This window comes from Diabrotica virgifera, chromosome 1 (genome assembly GCF_917563875.1).
Source record: "Diabrotica virgifera virgifera chromosome 1, PGI_DIABVI_V3a".
In the NCBI taxonomy this organism is placed as follows: Eukaryota; Metazoa; Arthropoda; class Insecta; order Coleoptera; family Chrysomelidae; genus Diabrotica; species Diabrotica virgifera.
In genome coordinates, this window is record NC_065443.1 from 31,825,475 (window position 1) to 31,848,063 (window position 22,589).

Consider the following 22,589-nt stretch of genomic DNA (forward strand, 5'->3'; position numbering starts at 1 on the left):
CGTTTATTGTTAGTTTTACGACAAAAATGTTATTATACAAAAATAGAGAGAATTGAATTCTACACAATTTTAGTTTCTCTCTTTTTTTTTGCTAAAGTTATTATTTAAGGTAGTATGTATGCGATAATGGCGCGAGCGTAAGGCTTGATTGATTTTGTAGCAATTGTTTGTTCAATATCTACGCCATTTTCAACTTACATTGTTCCAAATATGATTTCCTACAATTTCTTTTTAACAATTTTTTTCATGCGGTTGATATTTTCCGAGTTAAGTGGGAAAATAGAAAAAAGTGGTGGGGGAGCATAATTACTGAATTGAATCTTTTTTCCGAGCTGCCCCAAATTTTATAATTATATCCTTTAGGGGAGATCAATAGTAGTGTAAATTTAAAATCTCGACTGAATTCCGCGGTTGCATTAGCCGCATATTGATTTTAAAGGAGAACGGTTGTTGCTTGATATCTCCGCCATTTTCAACTTTTCGACAAAAACGGTCGGAACTGATATTGTTGAAAACGCAATTTCCTACAATTTCTGTTCCACAATTTTTTTATGCGATCAATATTCTCCGAGTTAAGGAGGAAAATATTGGAAGCGGAGGGGAAGCATAATTATTGAATTGTCTCATTTATTATTAACTTTACGACATAATTGTACATAAACAAAAATAAAGAGAATTATATTTTATACAATTTTTGAAACTTCCGATGACACACCAACCAAACTAAGTACATAAAAGATATAAATAATAACTTATATGCATTAAGTTCACTTAATTTTATTAACTAGCGGGTTTTATTGGTTGAATTTGTGTCGATAGTTAAGTTTCATGTCAGCTAACATATTTTAATATTTTAACAATTTTTTTTTTAATTTTGGGCCCCGTTGGGGGGAATTTTCCCACCCCCCTCTTAGACCCGCCACTGGTTCTCTCGAAAAATTGTAGTAAATCGTAATTGCAACAATTTCAGTTGTTTCGCTTTTTGTCGAAAAGTTGAAAATGGGGAAGATATTGAACAAAAACAATTGCTTTAAAATCAATCGGGTCTTACGCTCGCGCCTTTACCGCATACGTACTACCTTAAATATTGATTTTATCAAAAAAATTAAAGAGATCAAAATTGTTCAAAATTTAATTCTCTTCATTTTTGTATAGGTCAAAATTTGTTGTAAAAGTAATAATAAACGAGATAATTCAATAAATCAATAATTATGCTTTAACTGTCACTGTTTTTTCCCCAGAACTCGGAAAATATGGACCGCACGAAAAAAATTATAATAAACGAAATTATAAAAAATCGCATTTTTAACAATTTTAGTTTGTGTATTTTGTGTCGAAAAGTTGAAAATGGTGGAGATATTGAGCAAAAACGGTTCCCGTTTAAAATCAAGATGGCGGCTAACGCAAGGGTCAAATTCAGTCGAGATTTTAAATTTATACTACTATTGCCCCCCCCCCTAAAAATTAGAAAAATAAAATTTGGGGCAGCTCCTAATGCAAGGTCGAATGGTATCCCGACTGGGCTAATTACGGTATGCTTTATTTGACAAATTGTTAATGTGTGGGATAAATGACAAGGAACTGTCAAATCTGTGCAAAGTTCGCAGTGTTGTTGTAATAGTGGACTTATCGGAAACTAATTTTATCATCTACTGGTTACATGGATGGAAAAAAACCCATGTAGGGTTTTGTCATCATATTCTTCATCACTCAATGTACATATTGGCATTAAAAACGAAAAATCGATAATTTTTGACAAATTGGGTTTTGCCTTAGTACCACAGAAATAACACCACCAAATCTTTTATTTCAGTCACTCTTGAAAGAAGACTTGTATTAATATGATAGTTTAACACAACATTATTTTTAGACTTGCTAAATGATATAATAAAACACTTATCTTTATTCAACTGGAGACAATTGGAAAGAGACCAATTATATAGGGAAGTCTAGTCTTACTGGATCCATTGACAATCAGACAGATTTGAGGTCATCAACAAATAGCAAAAACTGACAAAAAGAGAAGAGGACCCACATGTGAGCCTTGTGGGACCCCTAAACTGAGCAAGATAGGAATCGAAAGTGAACCCTTTATAAAAACAAACTGAACCTCAATTTTGGACCCTTCGCTTTGTTATCGATCATTCGCTATCTGTACACTAAACAGATACGAAGCGAATATGTTCGATAACGAAGCGAAGGGTCAAAAATCGAGGTCCTGAACCCTTTCATCAAGATAACTACTCAACCATGAAAGAAACGACTCAGGAAAGCCAATACATCTTAATTTAAAGATGAGTAAAGAATGGATTACTATGTCAAAGGCCTTCGAGAAATCAGTATAAATAATTCCGCGGTTGCATTAGCCGCCATATTGATTTTAAAGGAGAACCGTTGTTGCTTAATATCTCCGCCATTTTCAACTTTTCGACAAAAACGGTAGGAACTGATATTGTTGAAAACGCAATTTCCTACAATTTCTGTTCCACAATTTTTTTATGCGATCAATATTCTCCGAGTTAAGGAGGAAAATATTGGAAGTGGAGGGGAAGCATAATTATTGAATTGTCTCATTTATTATTAACTTTACGACATAATTGTACATAAACAAAAATAAAGAGAATTATATTTTATACAATTTTTGAAACTTCCGATGACACACCAACCAAACTAAGTACATAAAAGATATAAATAATAACTTATATGCATTAAGTTCACTTAATTTTATTAACTAGCGGGTTTTATTGGTTGAATTTGTGTCGATAGTTAAGTTTCATGTCAGCTAACATGTTTTAATATTTTAACAATTTTTTTTTTAATTTTGGGCCCCGTTAAGGGGAATTTTCCCACCCCCCCTCTTAGACCCGCCACTGGTTCTCTCGAAAAATTGTAGTAAATCGTAATTGCAACAATTTCAATTGTTTCACTTTTTGTCGAAAAGTTGAAAATGGGGAAGATATTGAACAAAAACAATTGCTTTAAAATCAATCGGGTCTTACGCTCGCGCCTTTACCGCATACGTACTACCTTAAATATTGATTTTATCAAAAAAAACAAAAAAATTAAACGAGATCAAAATTGTTCAAAATTTAATTCTCTTCATTTTTGTATAGGTCAAAATTTGTTGTAAAAGTAATAATAAACGAGATAATTCAATAAATCAATAATTATGCTTTAACTGTCACTGTTTTTTCCCCAGAACTCGGAAAATATGGACCGCACGAAAAAAATTATAATAAACGAAATTATAAAAAATCGCATTTTTAACAATTTTAGTTTGTGTATTTTGTGTCGAAAAGTTGAAAATGGTGGAGATATTGAGCAAAAACGGTTCCCGTTTAAAATCAAGATGGCGGCTAACGCAAGGGTCAAATTCAGTCGAGATTTTAAATTTATACTACTATTGCCCCCCCCCCCTAAAGATTAGAAAAATAAAATTTGGGGCAGCTCCTAATGCAAGGTCGAATGGTATCCCGACTGGGCTAATTACGGTATGCTTTATTTGACAAATTGTTAATGTGTGGGATAAATGACAAGGAACTGTCAAATCTGTGCAAAGTTCGCAGTGTTGTTGTAATAGTGGACTTATCGGAAACTAATTTTATCATCTACTGGTTACATGGATGGAAAAAAACCCATGTAGGGTTTTGTCATCATATTCTTCATCACTCAATGTACATATTGGCATTAAAAACGAAAAATCGATAATTTTTGACAAATTGGGTTTTGCCTTAGTACCACAGAAATAACACCACCAAATCTTTTATTTCAGTCACTCTTGAAAGAAGACTTGTATTAATATGATAGTTTAACACAACATTATTTTTAGACTTGCTAAATGATATAATAAAACACTTATCTTTATTCAACTGGAGACAATTGGAAAGAGACCAATTATATAGGGAAGTCTAGTCTTACTGGATCCATTGACAATCAGACAGATTTGAGGTCATCAACAAATAGCAAAAACTGACAAAAAGAGAAGAGGACCCACATGTGAGCCTTGTGGGACCCCTAAACTGAGCAAGATAGGAATCGAAAGTGAACCCTTTATAAAAACAAACTGAACCTCAATTTTGGACCCTTCGCTTTGTTATCGATCATTCGCTATCTGTACACTAAACAGATACGAAACGAATATGTTCGATAACGAAGCGAAGGGTCAAAAATCGAGGTCCTGAACTCTTTCATCAAGATAACTACTCAACCATGAAAGAAACGACTCAGGAAAGCCAATACATCTTAATTTAAAGATGAGTAAAGAATGGATAACTATGTCAAAGGCCTTCGAGAAATCAGTATAATTGGATTCACTTGGTACCCATCTTCGAAAGCCCTGACAATGTAATCATGATGCAAAACAAGATTTGTAGACGTAGATTTATACAATATGTGCCAAACCTCTGGTTTTCTTTGATTACGGCTAAACTATGAGATGTACAAAAAATGTTAATACCAAAACTAATGTGTATCAAGGACGTCTATTATTATTTTCGATTATACAGGGTAAGTCAGAACGACGGTATGAACCAAAGTTGTATTTTTTTAAATGGAACACCCTATACATTAAATGATTTTTGAATATATTATTTAAAAATATGAAAAATTTGTACAAGGTCTTATAGGCATACAGTTAATAATTTTCGAAATATTTACATTTTTATTGAGAAAATGGTAATATTTATAGGGTTGTGGATTATGTTTTCAAGGTAATAAAAATTTAAGTGATAGGTCAAAGTTTTTATAATATAGTGTTATTTTGAAATAATTTAATATCTTTTACTTTTAGCCATAAAATACACAGTGTGATCACTATTTGCAAATACAAAATTTTCTCAATTTTTTTAAATGGGACACCTTGTATATTTGTTTTGCATTTTGTAGTAAATATTACAACCTTTCTTTTGGTATAAGGTTGTATGTACCTAGCATGTTTCGTTCTGTCGATATTTAAAAAAAAACTATAGATTTTACGTTTTTGCGGATTTTTTATTAAAACATTTTTTGCAAAAAAAATAATTATAATTACCTAATAATTATGTAGGGTTATAATAATATTTTTCCAACTTCGATATCTCTAACGCGAACCAAATCAAACTGCACATCGAAAATTCACCCTGTTTGTGGATTCACAGTAGGATGGGTTTAAAATTTAAATTTCAGATGACTATTTTAAAAAATGTGAACCATCAACCTGTATGACTGCAAAATTTCAAATCTGTATATATTTTGATAGCCGAAATATAGGGGTGTCTTCATGTTAAATTAGACACGCTGTATACTGTATACAGGGTGTAACAAAAATACAGGTCATAAATTGAATCACATATTCTGGGACCAAAAATAGTTCGAGTGAACCTAACTTACCTTAGTACAAATATGGACATGAAAAAGTTACAGCCCTTTGAAGTTACCAAATGAAAATCTATTTTGGACATGTGGCATTCTTATGGCAGTAGCATCTTAAGAAAAAATTATAGTGAAATTTGGACACCCTTAAAAATTTTATAGGGGGTTTGTTCCTTTAAACCCCCCCAAACTTTTGTGTATGTTCCAATTTAATTATTATTGTACTACCAATAGCTAAACATAATGTTTTAAAAAATTTTTTGCATCTTTTTTTTTCGAAAAGTCAGTTTTTATCGAGATATTTTGAATATTTGTCAAATCCACCACATATTTGTATATGGTTAAGTACGATTATGGAGACTTGGTAATACAGTAGACTCCCGTAAGTTCGGCCACCTCGGGACCGGACCCTAGGCCGAACTTAAAAGTGGCCGAACTAACCGATGCTTATCAAAAAAAATGCCCATTTATTGTTTGTATGGATCTAGCAAAAACAAAACACTTGTACATTAAGTAGAAGACAACACAGAGTAATACTCTGACATATTTTTAACATAGACATAAAAAGATAGACTGTTACAAAAATACTATAAAACAATACTTACAGAACTCTGGGCCTAATAAAATTTAAAACTATTATTGCACATTGGTGGTTTGGCTTCTTAAACACTTAAAAAAAGTCAGTACTTAATTTTTTTCTGAATTTTCTTTTCTAATGATTTTTGATGTGCAAAGTGTGTGATTAATGCTCAGAGAGCCGGCCGGACTAAGCAGAGACCGAACTAACCGAGGCTGAACTTACGGGAGTCTACTGTAATATGAAAATTTATATGATTTACATTTTTAGGTATACTTTGAACCATATTAAAAAAGAAGATACATCTCGATAAAAGGTGCCTTATCAAAAAAATACAAAGAGGCAAAAAAAATTTATAAATACTGTGTTTAACTAATGGTACCGTAGTAATACTTTAATAATTGGAACATACACAAACATTTGGGGGGTTTAAAGGCACAAAACCTCCTTAAATTTTTTATGTAAACATATTAAAAAAGAAGCTGCATCTCGATAAAAACTGCCTTATCGAAAAAATACTAAGAGGCAAAAAGTTTTGAAAATATCAAATTTAACTAATGGTACCACAATAATAATTTAATTGGCACATACACAAAAGTTTGGGGGGGTTTAAGGGAACAAAACTCCATAAAATTTTTAGGGGGTGCACAAATTTCACTATAATTTTTATTCAAGATGTTCCTGCCATAAGAATGCCACATGTCCATTTTCAATAAAAAATCTCTAATAGTTTTCGATATATTCGAAAAAATCGATTTTTATTTTTTAACTTCAAAGGGCTGTAACTTTTTTATGTGCATATTTGTACTAAGGTAAGTTAGGTTCAATCAAACTATTGTTGGTCCCAGAATATGTACTTTAATTTATGACCTGTATTTTTGTTACACCCTGTATTATTATCAATTTGATAATTTATTGCGGCTAATAGAGTCATATTTTTAATAGATTCAAAATATACATTCAAAATACTGACTAATTCACTAATTTTATGATAAACAGTTCAAATTGATTGCCTTGAAGTATTGAACCAACTAATGTGTAATAATATAATATTATTATAATGTCATTGCAACAGCGGATCCAGCAACCTGACAAGGTGGAGACAATGAAATAAAAAAATTCTCGTCACTGGCATATGCAGGATTCTTTTTCGTGATGGGCTGTTACTTTCTTCTTCTTCATGTACCATATCCTTTCAGAAAGGTGGTTACCGTCATAGCTATCTTAATTTTATTCACTGCCACCCTAATCAACCATGAAGTTCTTCTTCGTCCTGGACTGCGTTTGCCTGCTATTCTTACTTGCATAATATTTTGTAGCAACCTATATTTGGGACCTCTCAGTACATGTCCAAAATACTCCAGCTTTCTCTTCTTGATGCTTTTTATAATCTCAGTAGTGTTGCTGAGACGTTCTAGTATTGTGGAGTTTTGAATCTTCTCTTCCCAAGAATCTCTTAAAATTCTTCTATATCACCACATCTTGAGAGCCTCAAGGCGATTTAGATCGATTTTATTCACACTCCAAGACTAGACACCATATAGTAAGACCTAGAAACGTAGGTGGACCCTTAATGCCAATTTTAAGTCTCTGTTACATGATACTTTGGACATCCTTCTAACAATAGAATTACAATTTTAGAAAATAAGATAGTTTTTGTCCTTCAAAGTTTATTAAAAGTAACGAAAAGGAATAATTTTCCTACGGCATGATGTTGTACGCAGCCTGCAGTGTCTATTTACCACCGGCTTACTTTATTGGAGTCAACAATACAAACCTTGCTAAAAAACAAATTGCCATAACATAGCAGCGGCAATTACTATTTTTATCTGGTCTCTGGCATTGAATTGAATAGATGGTAATAAAAAGATTTATTGTGGGAATTTTTCATTTCTTATTCCAAGGGGATTCCAAAGATTTCTGCCATATTTGGGTATGTTTCAACAGGACAAAAAACTTTTTTTTTTCAACCATAATCTCTTTCTTAAAAAAAGTGTCAGAAGACACCAGGCGAGGTCTCAAGGAGGGGGCAATTGACTCCATTGACCCCCCTTGGATCCGCGCCTGTCATTGAAATCATTTCCAAGTTTCCAGGGCTGTTTTTGTCGTTCTTTCCACTCAGATATTAAAAATTCTGCCTCTGCCATTCAAAGGAACGACAAAAAATACACAAAAAAAATACTATTTAAAAGTTGGCCAAATCATATCATAACCTAAAAATTTTTGGAAAATTTCAAAAATCTTTCCTGGGTTCAATTATTAATATAAATTTTTTTAAAAAATCAGGCTGTTTTGTATTCAAAAGATATATGTTCAGTAGTAATTGCACAAGAGCTCTAAAATTCTATATTAATTTTAGAGATCGAGTGCAATTTGTTGCGATTATTTCATGAATAAAACGGTTCAAAACCAAAATTTTATTGTAATTTATTTATGTAAGTACAAATTAGTACAATTAAACAAACAGTTGTTATAAATATTAATTTGACAGTTGAAAGTCATCACTTTTATAATTTTTAAAACATTAATTGTCATTAATGTCACTGAATGTATTTTTTCGTAGCAACGAAGGGCATCTGATGTAATATACTTGACGACGGGAAATTATCAAAAATTATCGATTTAATTTAGATTTCTGTAGCTTTCTATTGGTCAGAATCTCCTATGAATGAAATAATCCTGAATATTTTCAAATTTTTTGAAGCAGAATTGTGCTCAAAAAAATAAAACCTAAAAATTTTTCTTTTCTTGATTCAAGAGGTTCTAGGAACTCTGGGAAGCTAAAAATTTGCATGAGGGCATAATGTTATATCCTTTATCGAAAACAAAAGTAGCGGGGCTGATCGGTGCAGGGGCATTTTTGACCATCTTATCACGCTATAGCCTTTATGTGCATTCCTTATTGTTTGACTTTTACTTTAGTAGATAATTAAGTTCACCAAAATAAAGTAACTAAATTAACGCTAGGTATATAAGGTAGGTACTATAATATCAATTGCGTACCTGCGTAATGTCCTAGTGTATATTGAAATATGTAATGTATTTTAGTGGTTAGGTTCCAATGCCATGAAAAATGACAAATGAGAAAAATTTAGATAGGACATTAGGAATAGGTGCACACATACTATTCTGTCCCTACTATCGACCGTTTCACATTAAGAACAGAATGTTGAAAAGATGTAGCTAAGCATTTCTTATGGATGATAGCAGCTTGCTGATGCCATTAGTGTATTCTGATTAGAATGAATCATATATTGACAGTTTAGTAGCAACATGTGACTGAGAGGTTTGGTATACTGAATTCGCTCTACCGAGATTCACTTTGACACATTCGGAATAGGAAACATACAACACAAAAATTCCTACCTCACACTATTAACTGCTAAAATCAACTTAATCTTTCATTAAAAAAAGAAGAATTATTAGAAATAGTGGGAGTGTCTACTAATCTCATCTACAAAATATTTTTATTTTGTACAATAAATAAATTTGTCATTTATTATCAACACATTATAATGGTGTAAATCAGTGGTTCCCAACCTTTTATGTCTGGCGACCCGCCTTCTGATGTTTTTTCATATTCGCGACCCATCCCTCACCTATGATGATATGCTATTCTGTATTCTGTACGTCACTCAGCTACTGTAAGAGCCACGCCGCGACCCACCTTAAATCTGTCCGCGACCCACTAGTGGGTCGCGACCCACCGGTTGGGAAACGCTGGTGTAAATAAATAATTATTGATTGGCGTAAGGTTTATGTTATTTTTATGTCTGTTTACTACTACTAATATTGGCTATGAGCAGGTGAGTTGGTTGTGTAGTAATTTCCAGTCACTTCTGACAACTGAACTTCCCAAAAAAGAAATTACTAACATCAGTGTCAAAGTGAATCTCGATAGAGCGAATTCAGTATAACATTGATCTGTATTCTTAACATGAAATAAAGTATAGTGACTATTGCCTTAGTCAGCAAGGGATGTTAAAATTAATAAACAATAATAATTTGTTCTTTGTTTAACAAAATATTCTTTACAGCATACACTGCACATTTAATCTCTACAATTGATTAGTTCAATAAGCATTTATTAAAACCTACCACAAGTATTTTTAGGTAGGTATACGGATTCCCTAACCTCAGTTAATAACAAAGTTCCTCAACATACAATTAATTTGTTATCATGTATTAATCAGTTTAATTACTTACTTTCTTCATTTGTTTCTTGCTTTTCTTCAAATAGCGTAAATTTATATTCGACTTGTTCTAATTCAGCTTTAACAGGGAATTCATGCAAGTTTAAATAATCAAATTCATGGTTTTCATTTTCTGTCTTAGGTTCTTCTTTGATTTCAATTTTGAAGACATCCAAATGACCATCAAATACCTCATTATCTGTTTCTATTTTGCAAAGTTCCTCACTAGTTTCTTGTTCTGTTTCCATATTTGTTTTTAAATTTGATTTTACGTAGTACTAATTGCAGTTTAATAATGTTTATATCCAAAGAACAAAACCGTTTTATTGCTTATAACAAAATCATTTATAAATAAATTTTAAAAGTTAACACACATCCACATCACACATTGTCATCGTCAAGATAAGATCCTAATCTATGGATAAGATCAAGAATTAGGGATTCCAATGAACTGTCAGTGGTGGTCGGTGGATGAAGTGGATGGCTAAACTTACATGGCCATAGACACAGTTAAGGGGGGTGGTCATGATGTATGGAATGTTTACATTGAATATTGAGAAATTTGTAAAGAATATCCTGTTTGGTTTTGTTTTTTTGTTAATTGTGTAGCGAAATTTGTGAAATTGTGATAGCAAATTAAATATGAAGTGGTTTAAACATTGGATACGCCTATGGATGACAGTTTCGCCATCCAGCAGCCATATTATATCACGTGATTTGGAAGAATCAAGATTTCAAGATTATAGTTCTTCTTCTTCCTTTGACACTTCTTCTTCTTTTCATCTGAATGGCCTTAGCGACCAGGGCTATCCCGCCATCATCCGTGAATATAAACTTGAATATTCAAGAGCCGTACTTAAGATGCTATAAATAACTATATAATAATACTGTTATTTATAGTATCATGTACTTAAGGTACATCTCATCTAGACTTAAGCTCATAGCTCCTGAATCTGAAATAGTTAAAAGATAAAAAAAAAATTAATTGTTTAGTCCCTTAACTAAAGTTCTCCTATTAATAGTCTAGATACTACCACGCAAAACTGCATTAAGCACATGCATTACAAGCAAGCATAAGCGTCTAAGCAAGGCAAGCTACACATGAGTCATCAGGCCCGCTTTATCCATTAAGCAATATAGGCAGATGCCTAGAGCGGCATTTTTTTCGCAAAAATCGTACACGTTTGAAGGGCGGCTACTAGCGAGTTGCCTAGGGCATCAATTGACCTAAATGCGGTCCTGTGCGTCATTGTTGATGTTAAAAACTTTTGCACGGCGATTAGTCTTTTGAGTTTAAATTTTTAAATAACACATCAGTTACTGCGTCGGATCACCTTCTAGTTCCCTTCTAAACAACTGGGACTCTCTATGGAACCTAGTACATTCCAATAAAACATGTTGTAAAGTTCCTAAACTGCCACATAAACACTGACTTGAAAGCACTACCTTCAATAAATAAATATATATGTGTCTACTCCTCATACGACACATTTGTGTAATTATACCTCTCCCCAGGTTGGGAAACTTTGTAAACCATGCCTTTTTATATTGAACTGTAACTTGTGAGCAATAAGTAATATTCCTTTTGCCTGTCCTATTTGTTGGAATCGATTTTTCCAACCAATACATAGTAGGCCTTTGGTTCTTCACTAATAGGTAACTTTCTTCCAAGTTTCGCAAGATGGTCAGCTCTATCATTCCCCAAAATTCCAGTGTGACTTCCATGCAAATTTAATTTCTCTATGTTGTTCGTCAAATTCACATAGTTTTTGTTTTAGTTGGGGAGTTTGTGGGTCTATTGCCGCCTTGTAGCTTGGTCTTGATGTAATTTTTTCCAGACCACTTTTAGAATCACTACAGATGAGCCACTTTGTAAAATTATTCTGTTGGATTAACTCTAATGCTTTTTTAATGGCAAATACTTCTGCTGAGCAGATTGAATTTGCATATGATAATCTTGCTGTTAACTGTGTTCTCTCGTTAAGGTATATCCCAATGTACCTACCTACATTAGGTACCTTGTTTATCTTTGGACCCATCTGTGAAAATAAGTTTATATTCTAACCAGTTATTGAGGTTTGAAGTATCATGGCATAAACTTGGTTTGGTTATTTGCCTCTTTGCCCATATTGATAGTTTCGTAAACCATAGGAGAAATCTGAGTATTAAGAGGAAAGGAGTGACAATAAGGAGCTATGTGCTACCTCATGAATTTCATGTAGAGTATTTTGGAAAGCAGCCAGTATTGGTGGGAATTATTTTGTTCGCAAAAAACTAAAGTAATCCAGAAAGATATTGTGAAATTGCTCAATTGAGGCATTACCTATTATTGGGTTGTCATAGGCTACCACTTTTAATATGAATTTAGATGCTAGCTATTTCTTCTAAGATCTAACGGTGTTTCTCCGCACTCTGACAAAATTATATGAACTGGAGAAGACCTCATAAATCCGCCTACCACTCTAAGCGCTCTATATTGAACTTTATCCAATTTTGTAAGTAGAGAACGAGCACTATACCTCACAGAAAAATTGATCTATAGTCAAGGTGTGATCTAATATATGTCTTATATTATAGGGTGAGTAAAGTTGCAGGGTGTGCTCCCCACCAAGTTCGACACAAACAACGAATCATATTAATTCTACTGGAAGACCTAAATGATTTGATTTCTCCAAGAAAGGGAACTATCTAGAATAACTCCTAAATGGGAAACTGCTTGTTTCCAATTTAAACGCGTGTTATTCAATGAAATTAGTGTAGTCGGAATATTTTTCCTATTTCTATCAAAAAAATGGCTTGACTTTTGCTGGATGACAGACACATTCCCATATCATGAAGTTTACTGCTAGATATTACTCTCTACTGTGCCATTTAATTTTTCCACAACATCCACCCAGCTGTTGCTGGAGCAATAGAGAGCATAACATCGTCTGCATACTGAGTAATTAGAACATCCTCTGGCAACACAAAATGAGATTATATTAACGAAAATATTAAATAATACTGGACTCAAAGGATAACCCTGAGGAAGGTGTAACGTTATAATGTTCCATCTCCTTTCTATAGTTTCTCCTATTGTCTGTCTTCCTTTGTGTTTTACTTTTCACATATAGATTTTCTCTTCATTTTTTTTGACATTTGAGTTCATTTTCGTTCCAAGCCTTTTCGTTTTAGTTTACATTTCATTCTGTAGTCTTTTCATTCAAATTAAGTCCCCATTCGCTATTCAAAAGTTAAATTCAGCACTTCAATTGTTCTAGCTCGTGTCCTATTTCTCTAAAGTACCTACTTCAAATAATAATTTTCTAAAACCCGAACTATTTATTGTAATTAGCGACCATCAAATAAATTCGTTAATACCTACTAATTTTTCTCCAATATGTTAACCACTTAAAATGAGTGCCTTCATATAATATTTGTTCTCTTCCGAATAAAACTTAGTAAAAGTAAAACATATGAAATAATATCTACAAGAAGTTTTTCCCAACTTATTTGGGGTGAGAATTTTCTTAATTATAATTTACCTTATGCTTTTCGGCTAATATTTTAGTGAGCGGCGATCCTTGCAATGCTTAAGTTTTTTTTATTTATTATCTTTATTTCTTTACGCTTATTGCTATCATTAGATAATTTTTATTCAGTTTTTAATTACAATTTTTACTTTTGTGTATTTTCATTGAGCAAGGAATACGCATTACTTCAAAATATAATGCAAGGAAAAATAGAAGGAAAACGGAATCCAGGCCGTAGAAGAATGTCGTGGATGCGGAATTTGAGAGAGTGGTTTGGCTGCACCACTAATGAACTTTTTAGGTCAGCTGTAAACAAAGTCAGGGTAGCCTTGATGATTTCCAATCTCCGATAGGAGTGGCACAAGAAGAAGAAGATTGGGCAAGGAAATAATGTTCAGTGGTATGAGTTGGGACCCTTTGACTTTAGTAAGACGGTCTACTTATACGCGAACTGGGTCTCCTTGCCAAACGTAGATCTCATGTGCTATTATACCCATAGTAATACGCACTGTTTTTTTTTCTTAGTCGCTGGGGAGAGCCTATTCCCATGCTGTATGCATAAAGTACAATCTAGCCGCCGTTCTGCACCGGTGCCGACGCAACTACAATAAGGGCCTGCATCCGAACACCTCCAGTCAACAGAGGCTACAGTCGGAAAAATGCTAGAATACCCATGAACGAACATATAAAACACGCTGTATTTTTTGTCACTGTGTCACAAAAAAAAATTGCCCATCGCAAGTAGATATAATAATAATTATTACATGTACTTGCGCTGGCCAATTTTTTGTGTGACACGGTGACAGGAAAATACAGCGTCTTTTATATGTTCGTTCATGGGTATTCTTTCATTTTTCCTACTGTACGTGGAGCCGAAGTCCCTCTAAGACCTGAGGACGGCAACGAAGATCCCTCGACGGACGCAAAGATAAGTAGCCCTCTTGCAGTCAGGCGTTAGCAAAGTGCTACTGAACAAATTAGTTTCCTTGGCAATAAATTTCTTTTGTTAATAATCTTCAGTTTCCTTGTTTCAGTATATTAAATAGCAATAATGTGTATCTGATTTATTTACCAGGGTCAATAAATGAATATGTGAAGTTACTTTTGAACTTTATTGATTAACCTCCCTTAGATCCTTGGAAAAGTGATTCATTGTTGCACATCACAGGACCTACTCCAGGCTGAGCTAGCCAATAATCTTTGTAAGGGTTACAAAGGCCCACATTCACATTGGTAGTTCTTGGCCCTAACAGATTTAAGGAAGTAGGAAGTAGGATCTAGAACAGACACAAAACGATTAGTCAATAAATGTTTAACCAATTCAATAAGTAACCATGGCAAATTGAGATCTCCCAAGGCATCTAATAATTGGATGATATACACTCTATCAGCCAATGATGCTGAAAAAATGTTCAACATAACAGCAGCTGTTATGCGAAACATTCCTTTTTGAAATATTCATTGAGATTTTATTGACAAGATGAATTAAGTTTTCAGACACCCCTCTACCTTTACGAAAGCGTCTGGAAAGGCGATAGGATCATAAAATGTTCTACATACCAGTCTAACCTTATTTTTCATGTTCCCTAAAAGTTTACTAACACGATGATAAAACAATTGGTCTCCAACCCGAAAGACAATTTATATTTTTATTGGGTTTGGGAATTAAACACACTGTTTGTGATACGTGGGAATACGCATTCCCACTCATTCATTCCATTTAGACATAAATTGAAAAAATTTAGCAGGAAATTGATTGCCGCGTCTGGAAAATTTGCAAAATGGAAAATGTTATTCCATCCTGACCCGGCACATTATCCTTTCGGTCAAATAAAGCCAATTAGAGTTCATTTAAGAGAATAGTTCACACTCAATAGTATTAGATTTCACCGGGCGAGATACAATATCCTCAAATACAGGTAGAGTCAATGTGCAAAGCATTTCCTCCCCTAACGATGGATTACTAGGAGTTCATCTCCTTCCGACAACGAAATCTGGTGCCTTATATGAACCTAATAATTTTTTTCAAATTTGACAATGATAGCCTGCCATTTTTCAAGCACGTGAATGTGTGAAATATCTATCCTATCAGCTGCCAGAGACTGATGTATAAGTACCGCTGTTCCACCCCATCCATCAACCATATCCTTATAGCAGTAAAAATTGGGAATATGCAAGTGTTGTGAAAATTTCAAATGAATTTCATTTCATAGAAGAATGATATTAATAGCATATTCGTTAAGAAACACCATTAGATCCTGCTTTTTGTTAAAGAAACCATTAATATTATAATGTAAAATATTAAATCTCATAACTATTCGCGGTGTGCAAGTACTTGGAAGGGAAACGAGAAACGACCGTGCGCGAGTCGCGGAGAAATATTGAAACTATCTTAAATAATTCATATTGTCAATTGAAATTGTCAAATTGACGTATATTTCATACCATTTTCATACCTTCTGTCATTGAAGCAGAAAAATTATATATTGCTCGACAATATTGATATGATATGCAATTATTATATAAAGGTAAATTTAATTAATTGTATTTTGCTTGCAGTACTGCATTTTAATAACTAATTTTATTTACTACATACAATTGTTTACGTTTGCATAACATAACCTGCATCTTATTTTTTCTTCTTATTATTTTTTTGGACTATGGCCTTGACAATTATCCAGTAACCAGGACTAATATAATTGGCCAATATAATTAAAAGTGCGAATAAAAGTACAGAGCGTAGAAATAGGGGTCGCTTTGCCGAACTTGCACGGTCCCAATATATACAATTTATTATTATTCTTTTTTTAATATAAAAAATAATATATTATCTGTAAGAGATAAATGACAATTCAGCCAAAACTATTTTTACTTAAATTAGATATACCTACTTTGTGACTCATTAAAACCTGCAAAATCCATATTATAATTATCAGAGGTTAGATCAACTTTTTTAAAGGTACAATATCCTGAGAATTTACAGAATTGCTTCATAAAGAGGGTGTAAAACTTGGGATTGAGATCCCATATGTTTTTGGGCTTTATTTAATTTCTTTAAAATAGTCAATATAGGTAATTTTCTGCTTAAATCCTAATTTAATAAAGTTTTAACAGCCTCTTTATCATAACTAGTGTCTTTTAGAATGACCTTGTTTTTCCTTTTGACTGGGACTACATGACTTTGATTTGAGTAATGGGAAGTCAAGGAAGGTGACTTTTGGACAGCTTGAGTGAATGCTCTGGGTGAACTGGATAGTAGAGAGAGGAAATCCCTACGTCTCCTTTGAAACAATCTCGATTTCTCTGGCTTTTCTGTAAGTGAGGAAACAGCTTGGCAGCTTCAAAAAATGTGAGGTCTTAAAAGACCATTACTTTATTTACATTTTTCTGTCTTTCAAATTCTTTGCAAATTTTATTTGTTAAAAGGTGTTCAAGATCACAGTATAGGCATTTAGTAACAGAAACTGTGAAGTTTTGTAGTGTATGTTTCTCGGTACATTTAGGGCACCTTGCTTTTCCGCTGCATTCTCTTTGCGAATGTCCAAATCTTAAGCATTTGAAGCATTGTTGGATAGGAGGAATATATGGATCCACTGTTACCAAGTTGGAATAGATAATTATTTCTTTAAGAGTTCTTAGATCAAAAAGTAGTTGGATTTCTGTATTATTTAGGACCGTATTTGTCTGTTTAGAGGTATTAAACAGTACTCCGATTTTATTCATACCTTTTCTACTGATGTCTTTGATGCCAGTCGTACCCATTGCGTGAAATATTTTGCCAATATCTATAGGGTGGATATTACCGGCTTTTCCTTTGTTACTCTCTATCATAACAAGAAAAGGACCAAAGTCAGTGTCTTTATATATTCGACTTTTCTCCTACTACTGTTTTCAATTCTGGATGATAAGTTATTAACTTCCGTTAACATAAACTAATCATTTTAAATTAATTTTTTGATGCAAAAAGTTGTTTTTCTATTTGATGAATATTATGTTTATGTCTATAGGAAATAGCATGTGTATAGAATTTAAAAAATCTTGTGATTCCAATGAAAGCAAAGCATAGATCCCGCCCCCTTTGTTAGGGGGACCGGGAGAATTTGTGCCCACCTCCTAAGCCAGCCTCTACTCTATTATGATTATATAAAAAACTAACAGTAAAGTCCTTTAGTTTTTCTTATTCACTACTAACTTACTTAATGTACGTATGATTACTTAAGTTATAACAATTTTAACGCGACGATTTGAGATTTTTTTGACCCTTTTGACATTTGATTCTCACCTTCTATTTCTTTTTTCCTACTGCGTTCCTCTGGGGGCACCATGCGACACCCCTTAAGTAGCCTTACTATATCCGTAGTGGTAGGATATATTCCTAGTAGTAGGTTCCCCACAGGGGCCTCTTTCACCGCTATTCCGTCCTGATTCCTGGAAAGCTCTACCCTGAAGCCTTCGACACTTGCCCTTGCAAGTATGGTGGTACGTGGGTATTGTTACCTCCGATGATGGGGTTGATTTGTTAAAACACTATTTACCAGAATATATTTATTTAGAACACTAAATACGACAGTAACTTGTTGGTGGACAACGTATCTGATCTAACCACGTCGATTTATATCCGTAGTGGTAGGATATATTCCTAGTAGTAGGTTCCCCACAGGGGCCTCTTTCACCGCTATTCCGTCCTGATTCCTGGAAAGCTCTACCCTGAAGCCTTCGACACTTGCCCTTGCAAGTATGGTGGTACGTGGGTATTGTTACCTCCGATGATGGGGTTGATTTGTTAAAACACTATTTACCAGAATATATTTATTTAGAACACTAAATACGACAGTAACTAGTTGGTAGACAACGTATCTGATCTAACCACGTCGATGTCTGAATAATGAATAATCTCTTCTTTACTTTCTCCGTATCTATAAATAAATTGTAATTGTTTTGTCATAATTGACTACACCTGAATGTGACCGTGAAAATACTAATAGTAACATACTTGCTGACTCCGTTCTTTTCAAAACGAGTGGCCTACATTGCAAAAGCAATGTTACCCATTTACGTAATGTAAACAGTACATGTAAACAATATTTGTTTGAGACTTTAAAAATTAAATCGATATGGATTACTCTTATTTTTTTGGATGCTAATATAAATCCTGTACACAAGGGTTCTTTTACGCGGTCTTCTGAGTAAAAGAATCTGAAATAGCGAATCCTTCTTCTTGTGCCACTCCTATCGGAGATTGGAAATCATCAAGGCTACCCTGACTTTGTTTACAGCTACCTAAAAGTTCATTAGTGGTGCAGCTAAACCACTCTCTCAAATTCCGCATCCACGACATTCTTCTACGGCCTGGATTTCGTTTTCCTTCTATTTTTCCTTGCATTATATTTTGAAGTAATGCGTATTTATTACCTCTCTTCAGGTGACCCAAATACTCGAGTTTTCTTCGTTTTATCGTTAACAAAATTTCTGGGTCTCTTCCTATCCTTCGTATTACTTCAAGATTTGTGACTCTTTTAACCCAACTTATCTTCAGCATTCGACGGTAGCACCACATCTCGAAACTTTCAATATTTTTTATGTTGTTCTGTTTGAGAGTCCAGGCCTCTACACCGTATAATAGCGTGTTAAATACGTAGCCTCTTAGCATTCTTAATCGTAGAGGGATGCTTATATCTCTGTTGCAGAAGAATTTTCTCATCTTTATGAAGGTGGCCCTGGCAATTTCGATACGTCTTTTTATTTCATTGTTTTGGTCTCCAGTTTCGTTTATTAAAGTTCCCAAGTATTTATAACTTGATACTTTTTCAATTTGAATGCCGTTTATACTAATATGTGCTGGTTGTGTCATGATTTTACTGAAGACCATATACTTGGTTTTTTTGATATTAATGTTTATGCCATAATTGTTGCAAGCAATATTTATGTTTGTAAGTAATCGTTGTAATTCTTCTACTGTTCTTGCAACTAGTACAGTGTCGTCTGCGTATCGAATATTATTTACAACCTCTCCACTGATTACGATTCCTTCATTTGGTTGCAAAAGGGCTTCCTGACAGATGCTTTCACTAGATACATTAAATAGCAGTGGTGACAAAATGCACCCCTGTCTTACTCCTCCAAGTATTTCTATTGCTTTTGATATCTCGTTTTCTATTTTGATGTTAGCTTTCTGATTCCAATATAAGTTGAGAATTTTTCGCAGATCTTTATTATCTATGTCTTTTCTTTCAAGAATGTCTCTTAGCCTATCGTGGCGTACTCTGTCAAACGCCTTTTCAAAATCGATAAAACATGCATGTACTTCTTGATTAACGTCTAGGCATCTTTGTGTAAGAACATTCAAACCGAAGAGAGCTTCTCGAGTTCCTAGTCCTTTTCTGAACCCCATCTGTGTATTACTAATATCTGACTCCAACTTTTGATAAACTCGGTTGTGGATGATTTTTAGAAATATCTTTAGTAGATGGCTCACTAAAGATATTGTTCGACGTTTTGAACATTCTTTTGCATTGGATTTCTTTGGCAGTGTAACGAATGTAGACAGCAGCCACTCTTGAGGTATAATACCAGTATTGTATACTGTGTTAAATAAGTGCAATATTATACCTATTGATTCATCATTCAAGAGTTTTAGTAATTCAGTAGGAACCTCATCGGGTCCATTTGTCTTTCCAGTTTTGGAATTTCTAAGTGCCATTTCTACTTCACATTTTAGGATTTCAGGTCCCGTTTCACCATTTACCCTGTCAATGTTATTTCTGTTGTCCTCAAACAATTCTCTTACGTATTCACTCCATCTATTAATTTTTTCTGTTAAGTCTACAATAATATTTCCGTCTTTGTCCTTAAGCAAACTTATTTGATGTCTTCTTTGGGTTCCTGTAAGTTATTTTACTTTTTTATGTATATTGAATGTGTCATACTTTCTTTCATAGTCTTCCATTTCTACACATTGTTCTTTAATCCATGATTCCTTGGCCTTCTTTATTATTTGCTTTATGTTCTTATCAACCTCTCTGTATTTTTCTGAATTATTCTTCAATTTGCGTCTTTCATCCATTAGTTCTAGTATGTCTGGTGTAATCCACACCTTATGTTTCTTTGGAGATTTGGTTAGGTGTTTCTTTCCCGTAGTTCTTATTATAGTGTTTATATACTTCAGTTTTTCATTTATGTTGTCTGTTCTGCGGATTTGGTTTTCTGCTACACTGAGGCCGGTGTTGATTTCTTCGCGCACTGTTTGTCGTCGGTGTTCACTTTTAAGCTGACTTGATGGTTTTTCTCATTTTCTTTGGTCTAGCTTCTAACACAGATACTACTGGATTATGATCCGAAGCGATATCAGTTCCAAGGTAAGTTTTAGTAGATTTCACGGCATTACGGTATCTCTTTGTCACCATTATGTAATCTATTTGGTTTCTGATTACTTTGTCTTGTGTGTGTTGAGGTGACGTCCACGTATACAGTCTCCTTGGGGGTAATTTAAAGAATGTATTAGTTATTACTAAATCTTCGCTTTGACAAAACTGAACTAAACGAGCACCCCTTTCATTTCTATTACCTCAGCCGTATTCACCGACATTTTCTCCAACTTTACTCTGACCTACCTTGGCGTTCAGATCGCCCATTACTATGTTAATGTGTTGTCTCTTTGTTGTTCTCATCACCTCTTCTAAGTTATTATAGAACTGTTCTATTTCCTCTTCGTCTTTGCCTGCTGTAGGAGCGTATACTTGTATGATGTTTATTATGTTCTTCTTATCTTTCAGTTGTATTAACATCACGCGCTCTGAGAATGGAGCAAAATTTGCTACAGCATCTTTCCATTTTTTTGAGATGATGACTCCAACTCCGTATCGATGGGTTGTGGTGTCACTTCCGGCATAATAAAACATACCATGATTAGTTGTGGGGCATTTGCCATTTCCTGCCCATTGTGTATCGCTTATGCCTAATATGTCTATACCCAAACGATCCATTTCCAACACGGCGTTATCTAATTTTCCCGAAGAGAATAAGCTCCTCACATTCCACGTAGCAATTTTTATGGTTGTCTTTTTCTTATTACAAGTAGCGAATGGCTCCTTCTAATTCCATAAATATTATCGATCGTGGGATTTCATGTTGGCTGTTTAGATTGGCGGATACGTTTAACAGGTGACTCACAGTGAGACTTCTTCTTCAGCCTTAAGTAATCTAACTTTGGACACAGGCCTCCCCCAATTCAATCCACTGTTTTCTATTTTGCGAGTCTTGCTTCCAGTTGCTTCCTTCAATGTTCTTAATGTCATCAGCCCATCTCATTTTCGACATTTCTCTGCTTCTCCTGCCTAACCATGGTCTCCATTGTTGTATTTCATGGATCCATCTTTTATCCTTCAGTCGGGCATTGTGTCCTGCGAATCTCCATCTTAATTTGGCAGCATGTTCTCTGGAGAACATGCTGCCACCGTGAGACACCTGATATAATTATATCAGTTAAATTTTAAATAGATTACCACGTAAACAAGACGTGTAACAGGTATAATTCCGGATTGGAAACCAGAGCTTTTGAGAAAAAAGCTGGTGATGAGTTTACCTATCTGAGATGATCAGTTTAAATTTTATAGATATTTTGATCTATTCTGGATCAAAAAGTTTTCTTGTGAATTTTTTTGAAATTTGTATTTGACAGTTGTGGTAAATCGGCCGAGGGTCCTTGAAAATGATGTAGTCTGGTGTAAATTTTGTATAACCTAGCTGCAGAAATTTGTATTTTGTCACACTAATTCATTAGAATAATAAAATTTTTCCGTTTCGTCCCCAATTTTGGAGGGAATTTCCCTCCCTCACAGCGGGATACTGCATTAGAGTATGTTACATTGTAGTCTAATTGGTTCTACACATTGGTCCTTATAAATAAAAATGGTTTAGTTATTGACTAGCAAAAAATACCGCCCAATAAATAAGACTATA

At 34.0% G+C, this 22,589-nt stretch overlaps 1 protein-coding gene across 5 annotated transcripts in view; it reads right to left on the bottom strand.

Annotated features, from left to right (window-relative positions):
* Positions 1–10,525, bottom strand: part of LOC114325629 (zinc finger protein 239-like) — a 36,619-nt gene extending 26,094 nt beyond the window's left edge. For 3 of the 5 annotated variants that reach the window (XR_007697248.1, XM_050646964.1, XM_050647032.1), the window contains exon 1: positions 10,133–10,524. Coding sequence is in view for 4 of the 5 variants with exons in the window: in XM_050646964.1 (XP_050502921.1) it covers positions 10,133–10,367 (235 nt within the window). In the remaining variant the exon portion in view is untranslated. Of the gene's footprint in view, positions 1–10,132 lie in introns of all 5 variants that reach the window. The other 2 variants (XM_050647112.1, XM_050646996.1) reach the window with 1 other exon arrangement.
* Positions 10,526–22,589: the final 12,064 nt, after the last annotated feature.